Genomic DNA, 17,443 nt, shown 5'->3' with positions numbered 1-17,443 from the left:
AGTGCTTCTTTCTAAATGTAAAATACTACTGATGTAATTACTAGCGAATCAGCTGCATGAATGAGGCTCCAAGACAGTTGATCAGCCTATCAAAACATCACTCATGCCGTCCCTCTCTTCGACCCCCACAGGCTCTGACCATGACAGTGATGGGCAGGACGCAACCCCCGCAAAGACCACATCCCGGAAGAGGTCCCGGGATGGTGCTAACCGCCCTTCGACCTCGAAGGGACAACCCAGGGGCAGCAGTGCACCACCAGGCAAGACATCCCAGGTTGGCAGTACACCAGTGCCGCCAAGGGCCGAGGCACCACCACCACCCATTGGCCATCCTGAGGAATCAGGCAAGGCACCACCGTCTGAGGAGTCCAGTTTGGCTGGGGAGGCGGCAGACACAGCACCCCAGGCTGTGGAGGACCCACAGGATGACATTTGGGTGCCCGTTGAGGATGATGCATCTGAAGTGGTTCGCACGCCCAGTCCACCGGCATCCCCCCAAATATAATCCCTCGAAACTGACCACGCCACCGACCCCTCCCCCCCCCGGAGCGGTCTGGGCAGGAGCAGATGGAAGGGCACTTCAGTCCCATATTGCTGAGCATTGAGGCTGCGCAGGAAGAGCAGGACAGCCAGGGACCATCAACCTCCACAGGAGCACCCGCAGTGCCGCAGCGGTCAGAACAGCTGATTGCCCTTGTGCAGCAGTTTGTCGAGGACAATACACTGGCTAGACAGGAGTGACGGGAGAACTTCGCGTCTCTAAGCAGGTCATCATGGAGAACACTGCCTCCATGGCCAAAATATTTGCCGAAAACACCAGCCGCCTCTGCGAGGAGGTCTCCGCCCTCCGCCAGGTACTAGGCCGCATAGCCGATGCCATGGAGGCAGGGCATCCGGCTACCCAATCCGAGCAGGCAGCCACTCCGTCATCATCTAGCTCAACCCAGACGAGCCCGCTCCGCAGGTCAGCACGTATCCTGCGCCGGCAAGACATGCCGCCACCTGGATCAGGGAGTGCGAATTGATAGTCAGGGCAACCTCATGTAGGCATTGGAGACTTGATGGGACATGTGTGGGGGAGTTGTAGGGGGAGGGTGTGTGGGGGAGTTGTGGGGGAGGGGGAGGGTGGTGGGGAGTTGTGGGGGGAGGGGGGTGAGAGTGTGTGGGGGAGTTGTGGGGGGAGGGGGATGGGGAGAGGGTATGTGGGGGAGTTGTGGGGGATGGGGGGATGAGGGTGGTGGAGGATTTTTGCACTTTCGTTATCATTGTTACATTTAATACACCCGTTGTGTGAAAAGAAATACTTGAGTGGACATTCATCATTGCACATGTGTCATTTATTCATATACAGTGCATAGTGTACATGTACCCCCACACCCAGTGCCCTCTGTCCAACTATCATGTCACCCTCTGCAGCCATGTGTGTTAGAAATATTGTGCAATCACAGACTGGCGCACAGCACGTCCCTCCTGTGCATCGGCACCGCGATGATGTCCAGCCACATCTTCTTCATCCCCTTCATCATCACCAGGTGGTAGCAGTTCAATGTCTGGGGGCAGGGGCACGTTCCGGCAGATACACATATTGTGCAGCAAGACACATGCCATGATGATCTTGGCCACCATCTCATGCCTGTAGAGGAGTGCCCCACCCGACCGTCTGCTCAGTGACCACATGGGTTTGGGTGTGGGAACGATTGTAGTCCTCCTCATGCCTGTTCTGTGGGTTTCGGACAGGGGTGAGGAGCCACGGCTTCAAGGGATAGCCACTGTCACCTGCATGGGAGGCAACAAAAAGTACATGTCAGTCGAATCATGATGGACAGCTGTACTGGTCACACATGCCTGCAGATTATCGTTGGTCACATGCACATGTCCCTGGATGTATGCACACCATTTTCATGCCCTCAATGTGGCCTGTGCCATGGACTAATGGTGTGAGTTTCACCTTCAAGATGTTACATGGTGTGCACTGACGTCTAGTTGCGCATGCATCGTGTACGCATCCAGCTGTGTTTGTGTCAAATTTGTGATGTGTTGTGTTCTGTGAGATTGATTTACAGGGAGCGTTGGCAGTAGTCTGTGCAATATTAGGCAATCAGCACTGGTTTTTCACATGGTGACATGCAGCATTCCTATGAGTGTGGCGGCCCTGTGTCAGACAGTGGATTCCCTTGTTGGTTCAGTTCAATGCAGTCCCAGGGATGCTTGTCCTGTGTGGTGATTTGCTGGAGACGGCAACATAGTGCATATGCACTGCATGCTGCTAGATGGCGTTACGGAGGGTGAGGTCCGCCGATGAGTGGTGCACGTGTTGTGGGATGTGGGGTGGTTTACTGTTAGTCATGTACTGATAGGTGTCAACCTTACTTCATTCCTATGGGATTTGGGTGTCATGTACCGTTTGTGATGCTTTGGGGCACAGTGTTCGGTAATGTGCAGATCGTGCAGGAACATCACCATTGACAGCATGGCGTTGTGTGCATCTCTACCCCCATTTCAATCCTGTGTGCCAGTTATGCAACTTACCAAGCAGCCAAGCACGTCGTCCAGCATGTCGCTCCATGTAGCGTGGAGTTCCGCAGGACCATTTAGTCATGGGTTGATCCAGGATATCGGGCACAACAATGTGTGATGATCTTGCTGGCGTCGCATACCATCTGCACATTGATGGAGTGGTATTGCTTGCGGTTGCGGTACACCACCTCCATGACATGCTGGACCACCATCTCCACGTGGGTGCAGTCGAGGGCACCTACACAATTTGGCATGCCTGCCAGTGCATGGAAGCCAACTTTTGTATCAAAAATCTCCTGGGGAGTCCGTGGTAGGGATATGTAGTCCCTTGTGGGCTCGAGGAGGGCATCCAGCACCTGGTTCAGAATGCGAGAAAATAAGGGTTGTGATATGCCATGCATGTGCCTCACTGTGTGCTGGTAGGTGCCTGTGGCAAGGAAGTGGAGCACAGACACTACCTTCAGTAGAGGGGGGATGGTGGTGCTTATTTCAATGAGGCTGACAATGTTGTTGTGTATCATGTCCACAATGGTGGTGATGGTGTCCCAGTCCAGACGGTACAGGGTGTGGATCTGCTCAGGGGTTAGGTTGAGAGGACTGGCTCTGATGCGAGGGATTGGGGGCTGCCTGCGTGGTAATGCTGGCTGCACTGGTGGGGCATGCTGGGCCTGTCTCACCCTCCTTCTCCTCCTGCGTCTCCTCTGTGGTGCCGACTGTTGTTGTTGTTGTTGCTGGTGTGGCAATGCAATCATGTCCTGCAGCTCCAGTAATGCTACTACTATTGGAATCATCTTGGTGTGGGAGGGGGTGTGGTGTGTGGGTGTGCTCCTTTTGTACTGGGCCAGACTCCATTGCCTCCACCTGTGCTGATTGTGTGCACCTGTGGCAGTTGGGAACACTGCACATGGCATTTTATGGTTGGTTCGTGATGCCGGTATTTACGGCATGCCGGTAACCACTTTTAACGCTTTCATGATGCCGGTATTTGCATGTCCATTTGACTTGTGGTCTCCAGTTCACGCCATGTCGCAATTGCCGGCATAGTGGCCCGCGTGCCCGCGCCCATACCGCTATTAGAGGCACCGTACTTTACGATGCCACTAATAGCGGTTTGGCTGGTCAGAATAGCCCGTAGCGGTAAGCGATGCTGGTAATCCTTTACCGGCATCTTTTTTCCCTTACCTCCAAACTCGTAATGACCCCCTATGTATTTTGAGATATCAATTTTAAATAGAGAAAGACTATATTTGTATTTATAACTTGAACTTTGGAAATGTTTGTGGTGGTTTTAAATTCTGCAAATTTTGTATATGTATTTGCATTTGCAATTGTGATTATGTGAGACCCATTGTTATGCAAATTAATTAGATGTACCGCTGATCAAATTTTGAATTATCGGTACAGGATTGATTCACATTATGATGCATTTATATAAGACTTGTACAAGATTTGATAAGATTTATACAAGATTTAATTTTATATTTTTCTATATGTGATTTTATAAACATGTAATGAATGAATTTGGATACGTGTTTAGGGTTTTAATTAACCAATGCCACTATAAATAAATACAGAATAAAAAATAGTAATTATAGCCATGCATTTTCAAAACCAAAATTAATTATCAGAATGCAAAGTGAAAAAACTGTTCTAAATGAACTACTCACACAAGACAGAACCGGACATTTCTGCTGAAATGTTACTTCCTAGATTACATGCCTTAATAGCTCCGAGGTAATGAGATTTCCCCCAAGCTGCATTAAAACAAAACATGTATTTATTTTTAAAAAACTGCAGTATACAGAGTACATCATGCGGAACAGACTTTAATGTCAAACAATCAACCCAAAGAGAAAATAAGGCCCCACAGTGTTAAACTCAACAAAAAGCACTAAAACACATCTAATGCACTGTACCATGCACCGCACTAAGATATTCAAGGGCAAATACTGTGGACCAGCAGTAAACCTCTTACGCTTTCAAACTCTTCTAGATGAGCCTGGCAGGGTTCAAGTGAGCTCTGGTTTTACCTTCCCAATGAATCCACAGGAGCAATTGCCCGTCCTGAGGTGAGGCACATGTTATAAGAGGCAAAGCACAACTTTTCCTCATCCCTGGACTCAGTAAGAACAGAGTCAAACTGCCCACATGCACACAAAATGAGTCCTTCCTGGAGGATGGAGTACCCGAGTGCTCCCAAGTCAATCCGCTGAGCTGCTGATAACACCATGCTTTGACCCCCAACGATCTTCAACTACATCTTTTCTTTTAGGCCTGGGGATACTAGGGAACATCATTCGTCCATGTAAAGCAGTGCAACGCTACGACTACTCCGAGAGATAACGAGGAGACAGTTGCCATGCATACAAACATGTCCATTCCAATTCAGAGATGCCCTTTTAGTGCTAGTTTGTCATTGCATTTTGGGACTTAAGATTCCTGCTTAATAATGAGAAGAGAATATAAGAAACAGAATGTGAAGAAAAGACCATAACTCAGCTCTCGAATGGAAAAGGGGAAGATTGATATGTATGTATTTGCAAATGCAGCAACAGGTCCCGGAAACGTGGGTAGTTGTGAAAGATTGTTACACTCAACCTGAAGCATCTGTGCTTCCTACAAGCTACCCTCATGGTCAGCACATATGGCATTATAGCCCATGCCATTCGGGAGCTCTCACCTAGTCCTGTTGTTCACTTTACATTCTAGGGCCTGTAGTTTTACCAGTCTCATGATAAATCAATGTTTACATGTCCCAGAAAACAACGAATTAAATAGGATCAAATTCACACCTCTCCAGTGGAGTATGTTGGCATGTATGGTTCAGGTGCCGTACAATCCAACCCTACCTCTCTGCTGTGCTTCCACGTCACTTCGACTTCACTAATGATACCTATATGTTAATGGAAATTGGCTCACAATATGCAAAACAGAGCACAGTTTGATAGTGAAAGTTTAATATTAAAAAATAAAAAAGTATACTTATGTGCATTGGTGTAAAGCATCATTAGCTTTGACACAAACATGTTTTATGCCTTTTTTATAACTTTCTTGTATGTACTGGGTTTAACCACTTGAAAGGTCATGCTATTGATACAGGAAATGGTCATCTTTGATGTTTTTGATATTCTCAAGGTAAAGAAGAGGCAACATGCTGATCAGTAAGGTCGGTCATGGGATCGACTTTTTTTGGCCGAATTACCTTTTGCCAAATTTATGTTTTTACTGTTTGTGCCGTTTACTACTTCAAAAAGGAGGGGGGCACCCCCCTACACTCCTTCTCATCTACCTCCCCTTTCTACATACCTAACCCAAACCCACCATCTATTTTTCTTGCAGTACAAAACAGTATAAATGCAGCAAATTGTAATTCGGCCAATGATGGGTGTCAACAAAAGTGTGGACTACCTAATCATGATATTCTGCACACGAATAACAGGAAATAAAACAGGCTGCTGACCCTAATGACCCTTAAGTGGCATCCATGGACGTATGTACTTTGGGAGGAACTGAGATTCCTATCAGGTAAACCCCATGTTGCTTTGTTGATCTATGCCACACTGATGCCAAAGGGTGATCCATATGTGAGGTTGACGCAGGTCCTCAAAAGGAAGTGACATATGAAACACCCTGTACTCCTGTATTAAATAATCATCACTGGGCTGGTGTGTCAGTGGGTGCAAAGCCAAGATTGCGTGCATGGCTTACTGGACACCACAGAAGATGTATGTTAAGATGGATTTCTAGAATCCGGCCTGGTGGAGAGATTTTAGGAGGTGACCTTACTTATGAACAGAGAGCTCTGAGAGTTCAACCAAAAACCCAATCAAGGTACATATGGATGAGCAGTTAAGGCTTAGTCTCAATAGAAAATGACTGGGTTCAGGGGCCCTCTATGAGTTCACACAGTGAAGAACAGAATCATTCAATTTAGACAGTCAGTTCTAAAAATACAATAATTTATTTTTGGCCTCATCAACATACTGGAAAATGAATTTTCTTTTTCATTAAGTGTTTTTGGCTATACAAAAAACCTTTTGCACTGTATGATCAATTACATAAAAATAGAACAGAAATACAGAAACGATGTACACAGCTAAATAGTTAAAAAGCAGTTTACATATTACATATTAAAACCCTAAAAAATAAATCAGTGGTATGTAGTATGATTTTTTCCTTGGTTACAATATTCTAATACAAGTAAAAACATGTAATAGTTGCATAGACATATTTCCAGAGAGTTAAAATATAGGCCTATAGGCCTAGGATACAGAGCCAAAAAGTGCAAGTGCTTCTTTCTAAATGTAAAATACTACTGATGTAATTACTAGCGAATCAGCTGCATGAATGAGGCTCCAAAATGGGTCAGTGAGCAAGCTCTCCTCATGACTGACAAAATTACAGTAGCCCTTGATATATTTCTACTCTAGAACAATGCAAGAAGTAATTACATGACGGCTAGTTCCGACCGCTCGACGGCAAAGGCGACATTGTCTTTCCGCATAAGGAATGCCTTGCCATTCGCCAATGTATTCCAAAGTGTCAAAATGTTCAAACGAAGATAAATAATACATCTCCTACGTTTAAACAAACACATTTTTATAAAAGTGGTAGGCAAGACACCAGGGAGAAATCTCCGAGCAATATATTCAACAAAATGAATCTAAGAGATAGTATTATCACACAATACTATATCATACAAATATATACAGTCGCAATAGGTTTACTTAATAAAACATCAGATAACTTAATCAAGCAAATCATGTAAGTAAGTTAGATGTAGTAAATGATGGGAACCAAATCACAAGAGAAATAAGCTAATTTAAGAAGTTCAAACCCTAAAATGAATGGGTCTTGTGCCCAAAAGTCACTGTGTTCAAAACAGTGTTTCTCACCAGTAGGAGTTTCATTTAGAAAGGATGCAATGGGCTTGTGGTGGTGATATTTTTAAAATATTTAAAAGTTATTCAGCAATTTACCAAAGGAAAGGTACGCGTTCTCCTTTCTTCTAGACCCAAGGCTAACCTAGGGGAGGGATACCAGACCCAGGTTCAACAACCAAAGGTGAGTGGAATTGTTCCCAATGTTCCTATGGAGTGCAAGGAAGGGGGGATAGGCACACTGTTGCTTACTTACACTGTATTGACTCCGATTTTCGCAGATCTATTTGTGGATTGTTTAGGGAGTGTCTGGGGGCTCAATCTCTTGTGGTTGGTTCCAGTGAGAGGTGCCCAGGAGTTACAGGTTTGAATATTCTTCCGGTTGGCTGGTAATGCAAGATGCAGCCCTTTTTTGGTGACTTAATGCAGAATCCAACGATGCAGGTCTCCTTCGGACTTCTCACTGTATGGATGAAGGCAAGTTCCAGTAATGATTACTGCTTGCAGGCGACGACAAGCGTCTCTTCCGGTCACGGTTACAGCCGCTGCTCCAGGACAGGGTCCCTTGAATGTGGGAATCTGGAATTTGGGGCAACTTGTGGCACCAAAGTTTCGGACTCAATCGCGGAACGGCAACGCTTCTGGTGAGGTAGCCCACAAGACAGTTGATGAGTCCATCAGGCAGTCCAGGGACACTTCCCAAGGCTCTAAAGGGCTGGATACTCAAGAAGGCATCGAGACTAGTTGGTCCCACTACTCCAAGGGCTGAAGTACCGCTCAGAGTCTTCAGAGATCAGGCAGAGGAACACTGCTTCCCAGGGCTGAAAGCGGGAAGGGATGCTAGGCCACTTCAGGAGTTGTCTCAGATCTTCAACAGGATGCTCTTCGAGGGATAGCAGGCAGGCAGGCACACACAAACACACACACGAAAGTCACAGCTTTCCCGGGCAAGACCTTATTAGGACTTTCCTGTCCCGAGAGGCCAAACTACAATATGGCCAAAGAACAAGCGAAAATCTTGTGGCAGAGCTATTTTAGGAGACTAGCCAAGTTAAATAGCCATACGCTGTAAACGCGAATGTGCACACTAGAAATAATACAAAAAGGGTAAACATGTAACTGCTGCCACAAGTTTGTCTTTAGGCACAAACACATGTAGCCAAAAATCTTCAGTGTAAAAAGCTAGGGAGATACAAAGTATCCTTCTTGCACTGAATTGTAAGATGATGTGTGGAATATTACAAATACAAGAATTCAAAAGAGAAACATTCTTTCCCAGTACTGATCGTCTGAAGTACTGATCAGTTTCCCCATAACATGTGAGCAAAAGGCAAGGGAATTTAAGCTGAATGGTTTACTTACCTGTTATGGCATTTCAGGAGGGTAAAAACCTTCTGGGGAAATGTAAAGTCAGAAATGAATGTTATTCTGGTGACCCAAATCCCTGGTGATAGTGAGATGTTCATTTTAGAGGCAGAAGGGGAATTAGATTATATCTTAAATGGAGATAGGGAGTGGGTCAGGGGTGTGGCCATGCTGGCTCTTAACTAATTTTAAGGGTCTGTAGGCCTAACGCTCAGCCATCCCTCGAAGGGCTGGATATCTCATTTACCAAATGCCTACATGACGGAGAAAGCTCTGTGGAGCTATAAGGAAGAGGTGGGTTCAGAAGGAGCTGACCTTCTTTTGAAGTGTGTGCTATGTGAGGTCTATGTTGCAATCTTGGTTATCCCTTACGCTACACTACAAAATGTGTTAGACATTCGGATTTGACCATTTGTTGCTATTCATGAAGTTCTGTTAGAAATTATTAATCAACATCTCTTCATTGCATTTAAAACTTTATTAAAGACGATTGTCAAATAAGCAGTGACAACAAATCAGTGCTTACAAAGGCCCACACATTCTGTTATTAAATATCTGCTGTTCTGGAAACAAATACGATATTGTGCAGATAAAAGTTTGGCACCAAATACCAGACCAGTCCTAGCAACACTGACATAGTGGACCCACCAGAAACTTTTTGTTCTTGCTAGTAGTACCTCAGCTATTTTTGTATAATGTTTCTATTTCGTTAAAATAAAAATAATATTCATACAAAGCATCACATTTCCAGTATATTAGTGCAGGTAGACATTTTACTGAGCAGGTCCTGCAGGAAACACAATCAATTAGTTTTGTATTTATTCAAGTCTCTTAACTTTCCATACATATATAATTGCATTGCCTGTATCATGAATCATTATTATGCCAGAAGAAAGTCGTCCACATGGTCTCTTTCGATAGGTGTATATGTCTTCTTGATACTTAACATATAACGAGTAACAAGTACAGTTACATGAAGGCAGTTACTAAACCCTCCACCCTACACTTGGGCCTCTTCCAACAGCCCCTCTTTGAACACTCATTCACAGCATAAACCCAACATCCAAATCTCATGCCCATTCAGAACCGCCTGCAACCAACATTCCGACAACTTGCCTATTATGGACAAGATACAACCTCTCCTTCAAAAACCACACGACATTCTACAAAACTCTGGTGTCCCTCTTCAAATATATGTCAATGTGAAACATTATGCCAGCAGATGATCTGCCCCTAACCCGTGCGGCCAGTCAACTTTGAACGAGTCATACTAGCACAAACAGGGTATCAGCAGAGGACATGCACCCAAGTCATGCAGGAAGCACTCAACACAGTGCCTTGTGTGGCAATTTCAAACATTCATTTGAAGCAGAGTTCTATTCTGAGAAGACGTTCAGTGCGCCATTGTCCTGTAGTGTTTGGTTAGGAAGATTATTCAAATTTAATATAAAATAATAGTCATTGATATGCATACATTATTCAACATACATACTGGAATGTGAATGTATTCCACACATGTTCATGAGTATCTTAGCTCCACCAGTCTTGAAGAATCATCTAAATGCTCAGAAAGGTTTTTCACCGTCTCTAATATAGATGAAATATATAAAATATAAAAAAGGATAGGGCATAACAATGCATGCTGGCTATACGTTCAAATATAGTATGCTATAAACTTACCTTGTATTTGACTATGTTGCTTTTTAGAAGGTTTACTTCTTCTTGTAGCTGCTTCAACCTTTCTTGTAGATATCTAGGAAACAATTGATATCAAATAAATTAAACATGATTGTTTCACAAATGTTTGACAGAGCAAACTGCAGCAAATGACCTACTGTAATTATATTTATTACAGTCCCTAGATCACATCTTTCGGTGAAGGGTAGGAAGAGAAGTCTCTTGGATTTGTAAAACGGTCAATAGATTGCATAACGGTACACTGCAATGTTACACACAGGATTTTTGTATTTGGAGTACAACATTTCTTTGAGTAAACACAAAATTCTGATTTCCAATGGGGGTATTTTTCAGGTGAGAAAAATATATTTAGCCAGAACCACAGGAATCGGGGAAGCCGAAAGCCAAGCAGCGCGAGAAAGAGCATCCAGCGGCTGTCATTGGTGGGCTGCGAGCAGATCGGGAAACGCCACGAAAATCCGATGAGTCCACGTTGGGATGAAGGGAACACCCGGGCTGTGAAGGCATCATGAAGCAAGACACAGACATGAAATTCAAAGTTCAAACAAACATACTTTATTTGACTTAAATGTCAGAATGGATGAAGGCTTAACTTGCCCTGAGCTAAGGTGGGACATCCCTACCTAAAGAAACTAAGTCTGAGTCAAAGAGTTCAATTTAAAAATCTGTCTTTGTCCAAAACCTATACCTGCCCTCACAACTAAAGCTAAACAATGTGTAGGGATGTCAGCAATAAAAGAAATAGTGTTCCAAACAAAGTTCTGATCTTTTCCCAGCTCCTGGCTTACTTTTCAGCCACCCACGCCCAGGTACAAAAGTATCAGGATTACCGTTCTCAAGTTCAAAACAGTTCCACAAATCCTTGGGGCTCTCTTCCCCAAGTTCAAGGCAACACAGTTCCAATGAAAAGGGTCTTGAGGGCTCCGTCCTAAAGACAGCATTAAAGTTCATCAAGTCTCAGGGTTCCCTTCCCTTCAAAACAACTCCAAATCAAATTAATACTCCTTCTGGACAAGAGTTCAATCAACTTATTTCTTCTTGGTTTTCTTCAACAAAGTCTTTGGCTTTTACACTCGAGTGTTCCTTGGTGTAGGTTCAGTTGCCAGACTACACAGTCCACCCATTCTAAATCGAGCAACCAGGAACCCTAGGCTCTTTGTCCCACACAGGTTCTTCTATTTCTGCCCCTGTGTGAACTCACTTTGCTTCTCCTTGTCAGCCTCTTGGCTTTATGTGAAGGTATCACCCTCACTTGGCGTCTACTTGTCAGCCTCTTGGCTGTGCGGCACTGTGCAATATCTCTTGGGCCAATCCTTGACCTAGCCACATTGTATTCATGTATAAAGCTCACTTCGTGGTGATTTTTACTCATTTACCACCTTGCAGCCATGCTCTCTCATAATCTTCCACTCAGACTCTCTTGCCTCTTACTTTGCTTTCAAACAGGGAATATCTTCTTGCCTCTTAATTTGCTTTCAAACAAGCAATATTTGCACTTCATATTCATTTGTCATCTTGATCGTAACTTTGCCTATAAAAGTGTCATTCAGTTCGTTATTCAATATTTGTAATCATTTGCTTTGCCACTTCATTTTCACCCAAACTGCAGCTTTGGGTTAATTTAATTACTAACATGATGGTTTGTTCGTTCGGCATTCGCCTTGCTTCCCCCACGGCCACCAGGAGATCCCCGGTTCGGGTGATTTTTTCCCTTCACTTACCAGTCCCTGGCGTTCCGTCCAGGCCACTGTGCTGTTAGGTATCGGCTGCGCCGCCGGCTTTCCTTTAACTGCAAGCCTCGGTCGCTCTTCTGATGCTCTTCTCTCCTCGCGGGCAACTGCGCTTCGCTTCCAGGGCCGCTGGAGGCTTCTTAGTTTTCTTTTCTTTGCCCGCAGCTCTGGCTGCGTATCTCCGACCACAGAGGTTCCCAAACTTGTGGTTTTCATATGGCCCGCCTGCTCCTGGGCTCCACAGTTCCTTGGGATTGTCTGCTGGTGTCCTGGCTTCCCTGCAAGACCCAGCACGGCTGCCACCTCTCAAATAGGACACCCTGCTGATCTGAGTGTTGCTGGTTTCCTCCCTTCTTTTACACCTGCAACCACTTGACAGGTTGCAGGTGTGAGTTCCAATTGGCATTGCCTGACAGCAATTAGAGTAGAACTTGGGACATGCCCGACCTTTCACAGTACACTGCAGGCATCTTCCTCGTCTCAGTACTATAGTGGTGAAATGACTTACTTGTGCTCACTACTCCTAGTCGCCTCTTCCTTGTCCCAGTACTCGAAGGTTGAATGAGGGGAGTTGTTTTACAATAGCCCAAAAAGGCGAGGGGAGGATTAGGTTGGTTCTCGTAAGGGAAAAGGGGATACCATGTCTCGGCTGTGGGTACCCTCTTACCAGTCCCCAAGGACCTTGCACCCAGGTGATCCTGCCTCGCTTCTCCACCCCCAAGGGAAGGATCCAAAAGCAATGGCCTTTCCCTGGCGAACTGAGAAGAGGATACCGAAGGAGTAGGAGTGAGGATACCCTCAGGTTTCTCACAGGGCATACTGGCGAGCATGCCGCATGTTAAAAGTTAAACAACCCAAAATGGATAAAGGAAAGGAAGACGTTTGTTAACACTGAAGGCGAGAAAGTAAAAGTACATTTACCACAGAGGGGAATCTTTGAAGATTGCCCTTATGTACAGAGAATAAGAAACAGTAACAAGTTAGTATTTACTGGACAATGTAAATTAGCCAATAGCGCTAAGGTAGTGAATTACCAAGATTGCAAATGTGAGCAAAACACTAATGAGGCAATATATTATGGACAAAAGGAATTAGCCAAAAGGGCTAATGTGGTGAATTATCAAAAGTGGAGTTGCAGAGACAGGCAACTGCACCACATGTGTGAATACAAGAAGCCCTGGCAGGAGAGTACACCACGCAAATACAAGTGTGTGAATACAAGAATCATTGGCAGGAAGGTATACCGGGCAATCACCAGTGTGTGAATATAGGGGAACAGAGAAACCCCGGCAGAAGAGGATACCGGGTATCCGGCAACCCAAAGGCCAAAGATAAATTATACATGACTTTGGTATTGATCAAGAGGAAAGACAAGAACTGTTATTTTAAAGAATCCATGAAGAAGAATCCAGGGGAAGGAAGGCACCCTCTGGATTAAGGACCATTATAATTGAGAGACTTTTATTTTGGAGTTATTTATTCCTTTTTTCCATAATTTAAAAAAAAAATACTTAAAACCAAAGACATTATCCTTTTCATCTCACGATGTATTTCTTTAGATTGTGAGGGTCAGAATAGTACTTTGGATACAGGACGGTTTTGTTTTAGACTTTCTGACACTGATAGATCCTTAGTTTTGATTTTAGGTAGGGAAACACATCTAGCGCAGGGACAGCAAGGCATTTTACCAACCTCTTTTATTTATCAATAAAAGTATTTGGCCAAAACCATGTGTAAATTGTGTCCGAGTTTCATTCTTGATGCCTCACAAGGGGCAAACACTAGTATCTAGCCAGACTCTATCTGTAGTGTGACTGAAAGGCCAGGCTTAGACTTAGGAGAGTATGAGAGCGGTGAAGGGTTCTGTTAAGCACACGCAGAACACTCTTATAAGTAAGGCAGAATGTATGCAAATACTGTTATTTATTTAGGCTTCAGACAACTCTTATCAATGAAAAGACACAGGTAAATAACACACTAAAACGTTTGCTACTAATGTGTACAGTTTCACCTTGGTGTGCTCTGATAACAGCAATAACAATCCACTTTTAAACACTGTAATAAATACATTGCATTGTTCTGTACTTGTAGTACAGCAAGAATCAGATAAGTAATCAAGACTTTGAGAAGTAATCGGGTGGGAAGTTAGCAAACTCATTACAAACCTTTAGAACTAAGGGCCCGATCTTAAAAAGGCCTGCCCTAGATAGTAAATAAGGGGCTCAGTACCCTTAGAGTCACAGGTCCCAATAACAGTATTTTCAGGAGGCTACAAATCTCTTTTAGGCAGTTGCACAAGTGTTGGCTCAAGCCAACAAGTAGTTATACATGTTTCAAAGTTCATTAAAAAAAAAAGAAAATACCCTCTCCCAATCCAGCCCCCTTCGGGGAGACCCAAGGTAGGATACTAGGCCAGAACACCACCGTTCAGGGCTAGGCAAGTGAGTGATAGGGCTAGGACTTTACACCCATACAACCCTATGGACCTGGTGGGAGTGGAGGGCAGGGAGTCACCCCCTGTAGTCTGATTTACACAGCGCTAAATGTAGTTATCACTGGGTCTTCTGGATTTGTGCCTTGGTTCCGTTGGAGGAAGCCAGGGTTCGCATGTGCAGAGGTCTCTTTAGGCATTGGGAGCTTGGGTCTGGTGAGTTCATGGTTCCGTGCTCCGATGGACCAGATACTGGACAGCTGGTCACACAGGATGCACCGAATTTGGGACCACCACTCCGATTACCTAATGCAGGCGGCAACGGCAACTTGAAGGAAATCGGAGGTGGTGACTGTTGTGGCAAGAACAAAGAAACTGGTCCTGCAAAGGCCCCCTCTTCTTGGTGGAAAGCTGCACTTAAGGGAAATGCTTCCTGTTTCATAAGCTGAGATTTTGCAGAGTCCCAAGGCTCAACTCAGGACAGCGACCATTGCAGAGAAATAGCCCAGGATGACATCTAACTAGCCCATAGCTAACCCACAGGATGCTTATGGGACTGCTCTGAGCACTTTCAGCGGGTGGATCTTCTAGTAGAGCTGAGGACTGGTTGTTCCCATCAGTCCAGGGATCAGAACACTGATGAATGTCTTCTTTATATTTGCAGAGAGACAGGTCTTAACAGGGCAAGAGAATAAAGGACTGCTGCCGATCTACCTAACATGAATTCTGGGTCTTCAGCGGGCTGTTTTCCTTCATAGGGCTCTTGGCTCCAATGATGAGCTGAGAAATAGCTGCAGGAGGAGACCTTTTAACGAGGACCAAGGCTGGAGATTCCCCCTAGCAAGGATCAGCACCATTCGAACTGGCAGGAGCTGCCCAATCTCAGAGAGCCTCCGACCACTGCGTTTGAACACACCTGGCATGGACTTGGACTGGGTCCAGACAGACAGAGCCTCCAAGATCCGGCCACACACTCAGACCACCACTTTGTTCAAAACAATAGCAAAAAGTAGGGTGTGCCATTGATGTCTATGGAAGGAAAGCTGCAAAAACCGTCCCTACCAGTAAATCACAAAAAAATTACTTTTAAAGGCTTCAACTAACAGTATGTCCCTCCTAACAAGAGTTGCTTTAGCAAACTCACACACTTTAATGTTGATATAAGCTGACTAAAGCAAGGACATAGCATAAAGCACACATTGTGCAGTCTGGCCCATGCACCTTGAATGGGCCTCGACATCATGCATGCAACATGAGGGTGATCCGCACACTTTGCATGCAAAGGCAGTCCATGCACTGTACATTTGTGGGTAGTGCACGTCTGCACATGCACACACACATGGGCCTTATGCGCCTTGCAGCATTAAAGTAAAGTGTGTGAGTGAGAGACACTAAGATTTAAAATCTACTCCATCAAGGACCCCCATAGGAGCAAAACCTGGCTCTCGATGATCCAGTCGTGTATGTCCAGTGCATACTTGAAGCACAACCCCTCCAAAACCAAATTCCTACTCCACACCAACAACACCTAACACCTAGACATAAAGACCAGTCCAACAACCATGAACTCTGAGGGCTTCAAACCCGAGCTCACCTCCTGCTCCAAGTCCCTTTGGTTCCACTTCGACAAACGCATCTCCTTCAAAACACACATAGCTAAGAGCACTCAGACAGCTTGATATCAGCTCTCGCTCCAGCGGAATGCAAGCCCTCCCTCCCTCCCTCCCTCCCTCCCTCCAGACAGCTTTAGATCCACAGTTCAAGCACTGGTCCTATCCCACCTACATGGGGGCAATGCACTCCTCGAAGGCCTCATGTACCCCAGACAAATGTTTTACATGTGGCCGCACGCCTCATCAAGGGTCTACGCAGATACAACCCCATCACCCGGTCCTCATCGACCTTCACTGGAGCCACTGCTCGCACGAATCACCATCAAGTATTGCCGCATCATCTATAAGACAGTCACCCTCAAGTCACCCAGCTACCTCGCAGAGAAACTCAGCATCTCCGGAGGACAGCACACCACCAGAAGCCAAGACACGTGCAGACTTGAAATCCGCTGCTGCAAAAAGGAAAGGACCAGAAAACAAGCCTTCTCTGCGTACGCCCCAAGAATATGGAACCTCCTCCCCGTCAGCATTAGACTCACCCCCATGCTCCTACAATTTGCAAAAGAACTCAATGCCAACCTCTTCAAGGATTCTCTCCTCCTCAATACCTAGGCCATCACGTCGCCCGTCGCGCCACCGGACTCACTACACGACGCCCGCCCTCTCCTCCTTGCCACCCAGTGCAGCTTTAGTCCAGCTCTGTGCCCCTCTGTATCCTACCCTCACTGTATATCTGTTCTGTTACGTCTGAAAAACTCTCCATTAATGCATCGGTACTGTTGTATACCTCTGTAAAGCGCTCCATTATTTATCTGTATTGTACATCTCTGTAAAGCGCTCCGTTGCTTCTAGAGGCTAGGTCCGCGCTCAATAAATACTGTAATAATTATTGTTATTAAAGAACTAGAGAGTCAGACAGTGACAAAGCGAGAAAGTGTGTATGTGTGTGAGATAGATTGAGAGAGAATATGAGTGAATTGGTGTATGTTATGTACTCACACACCTCTGAACATGAACACACATGTGCCAATATGCCTTGCATATGTCTAGGTATGAGTGGTTATACACATCTGTCCATGCTCACCTTCCTCGAGACAGAAATAGATCTAGATAAATACTTAATTTTCTCATATGCTTTACTTTATGGTGTACAAATACAATGTGACCCTATCTTTAGTTTGAGACAGCATGTGGCATCAGCTAAGGTCA

The 17,443-nt window shown here is 45.0% G+C and overlaps 1 protein-coding gene across 4 annotated transcripts in view; it reads right to left on the bottom strand.

Annotated features, from left to right (window-relative positions):
- CCDC149 (coiled-coil domain containing 149) overlaps positions 1 to 17,443 on the bottom strand; it is a 647,083-nt gene that overhangs the window by 303,757 nt on the left and 325,883 nt on the right. For all 4 annotated transcript variants that reach the window (XM_069631872.1, XM_069631871.1, XM_069631874.1 and 1 more), the window contains exon 7: positions 10,443 to 10,515. In XM_069631872.1, coding sequence (XP_069487973.1) covers positions 10,443 to 10,515 — 73 coding nt within the window. The remainder of the gene's footprint in view (positions 1 to 10,442; positions 10,516 to 17,443) is intronic.

The sequence above is a fragment of the Ambystoma mexicanum genome, chromosome 6q (assembly GCF_040938575.1).
Source record: "Ambystoma mexicanum isolate Mex_15411 chromosome 6q, UKY_AmexF1_1, whole genome shotgun sequence".
In the NCBI taxonomy this organism is placed as follows: Eukaryota; Metazoa; Chordata; class Amphibia; order Caudata; family Ambystomatidae; genus Ambystoma; species Ambystoma mexicanum.
Note: the sequence above shows the minus strand (reverse complement) of the source record. Positions and strands in the feature narration are given on the sequence as shown.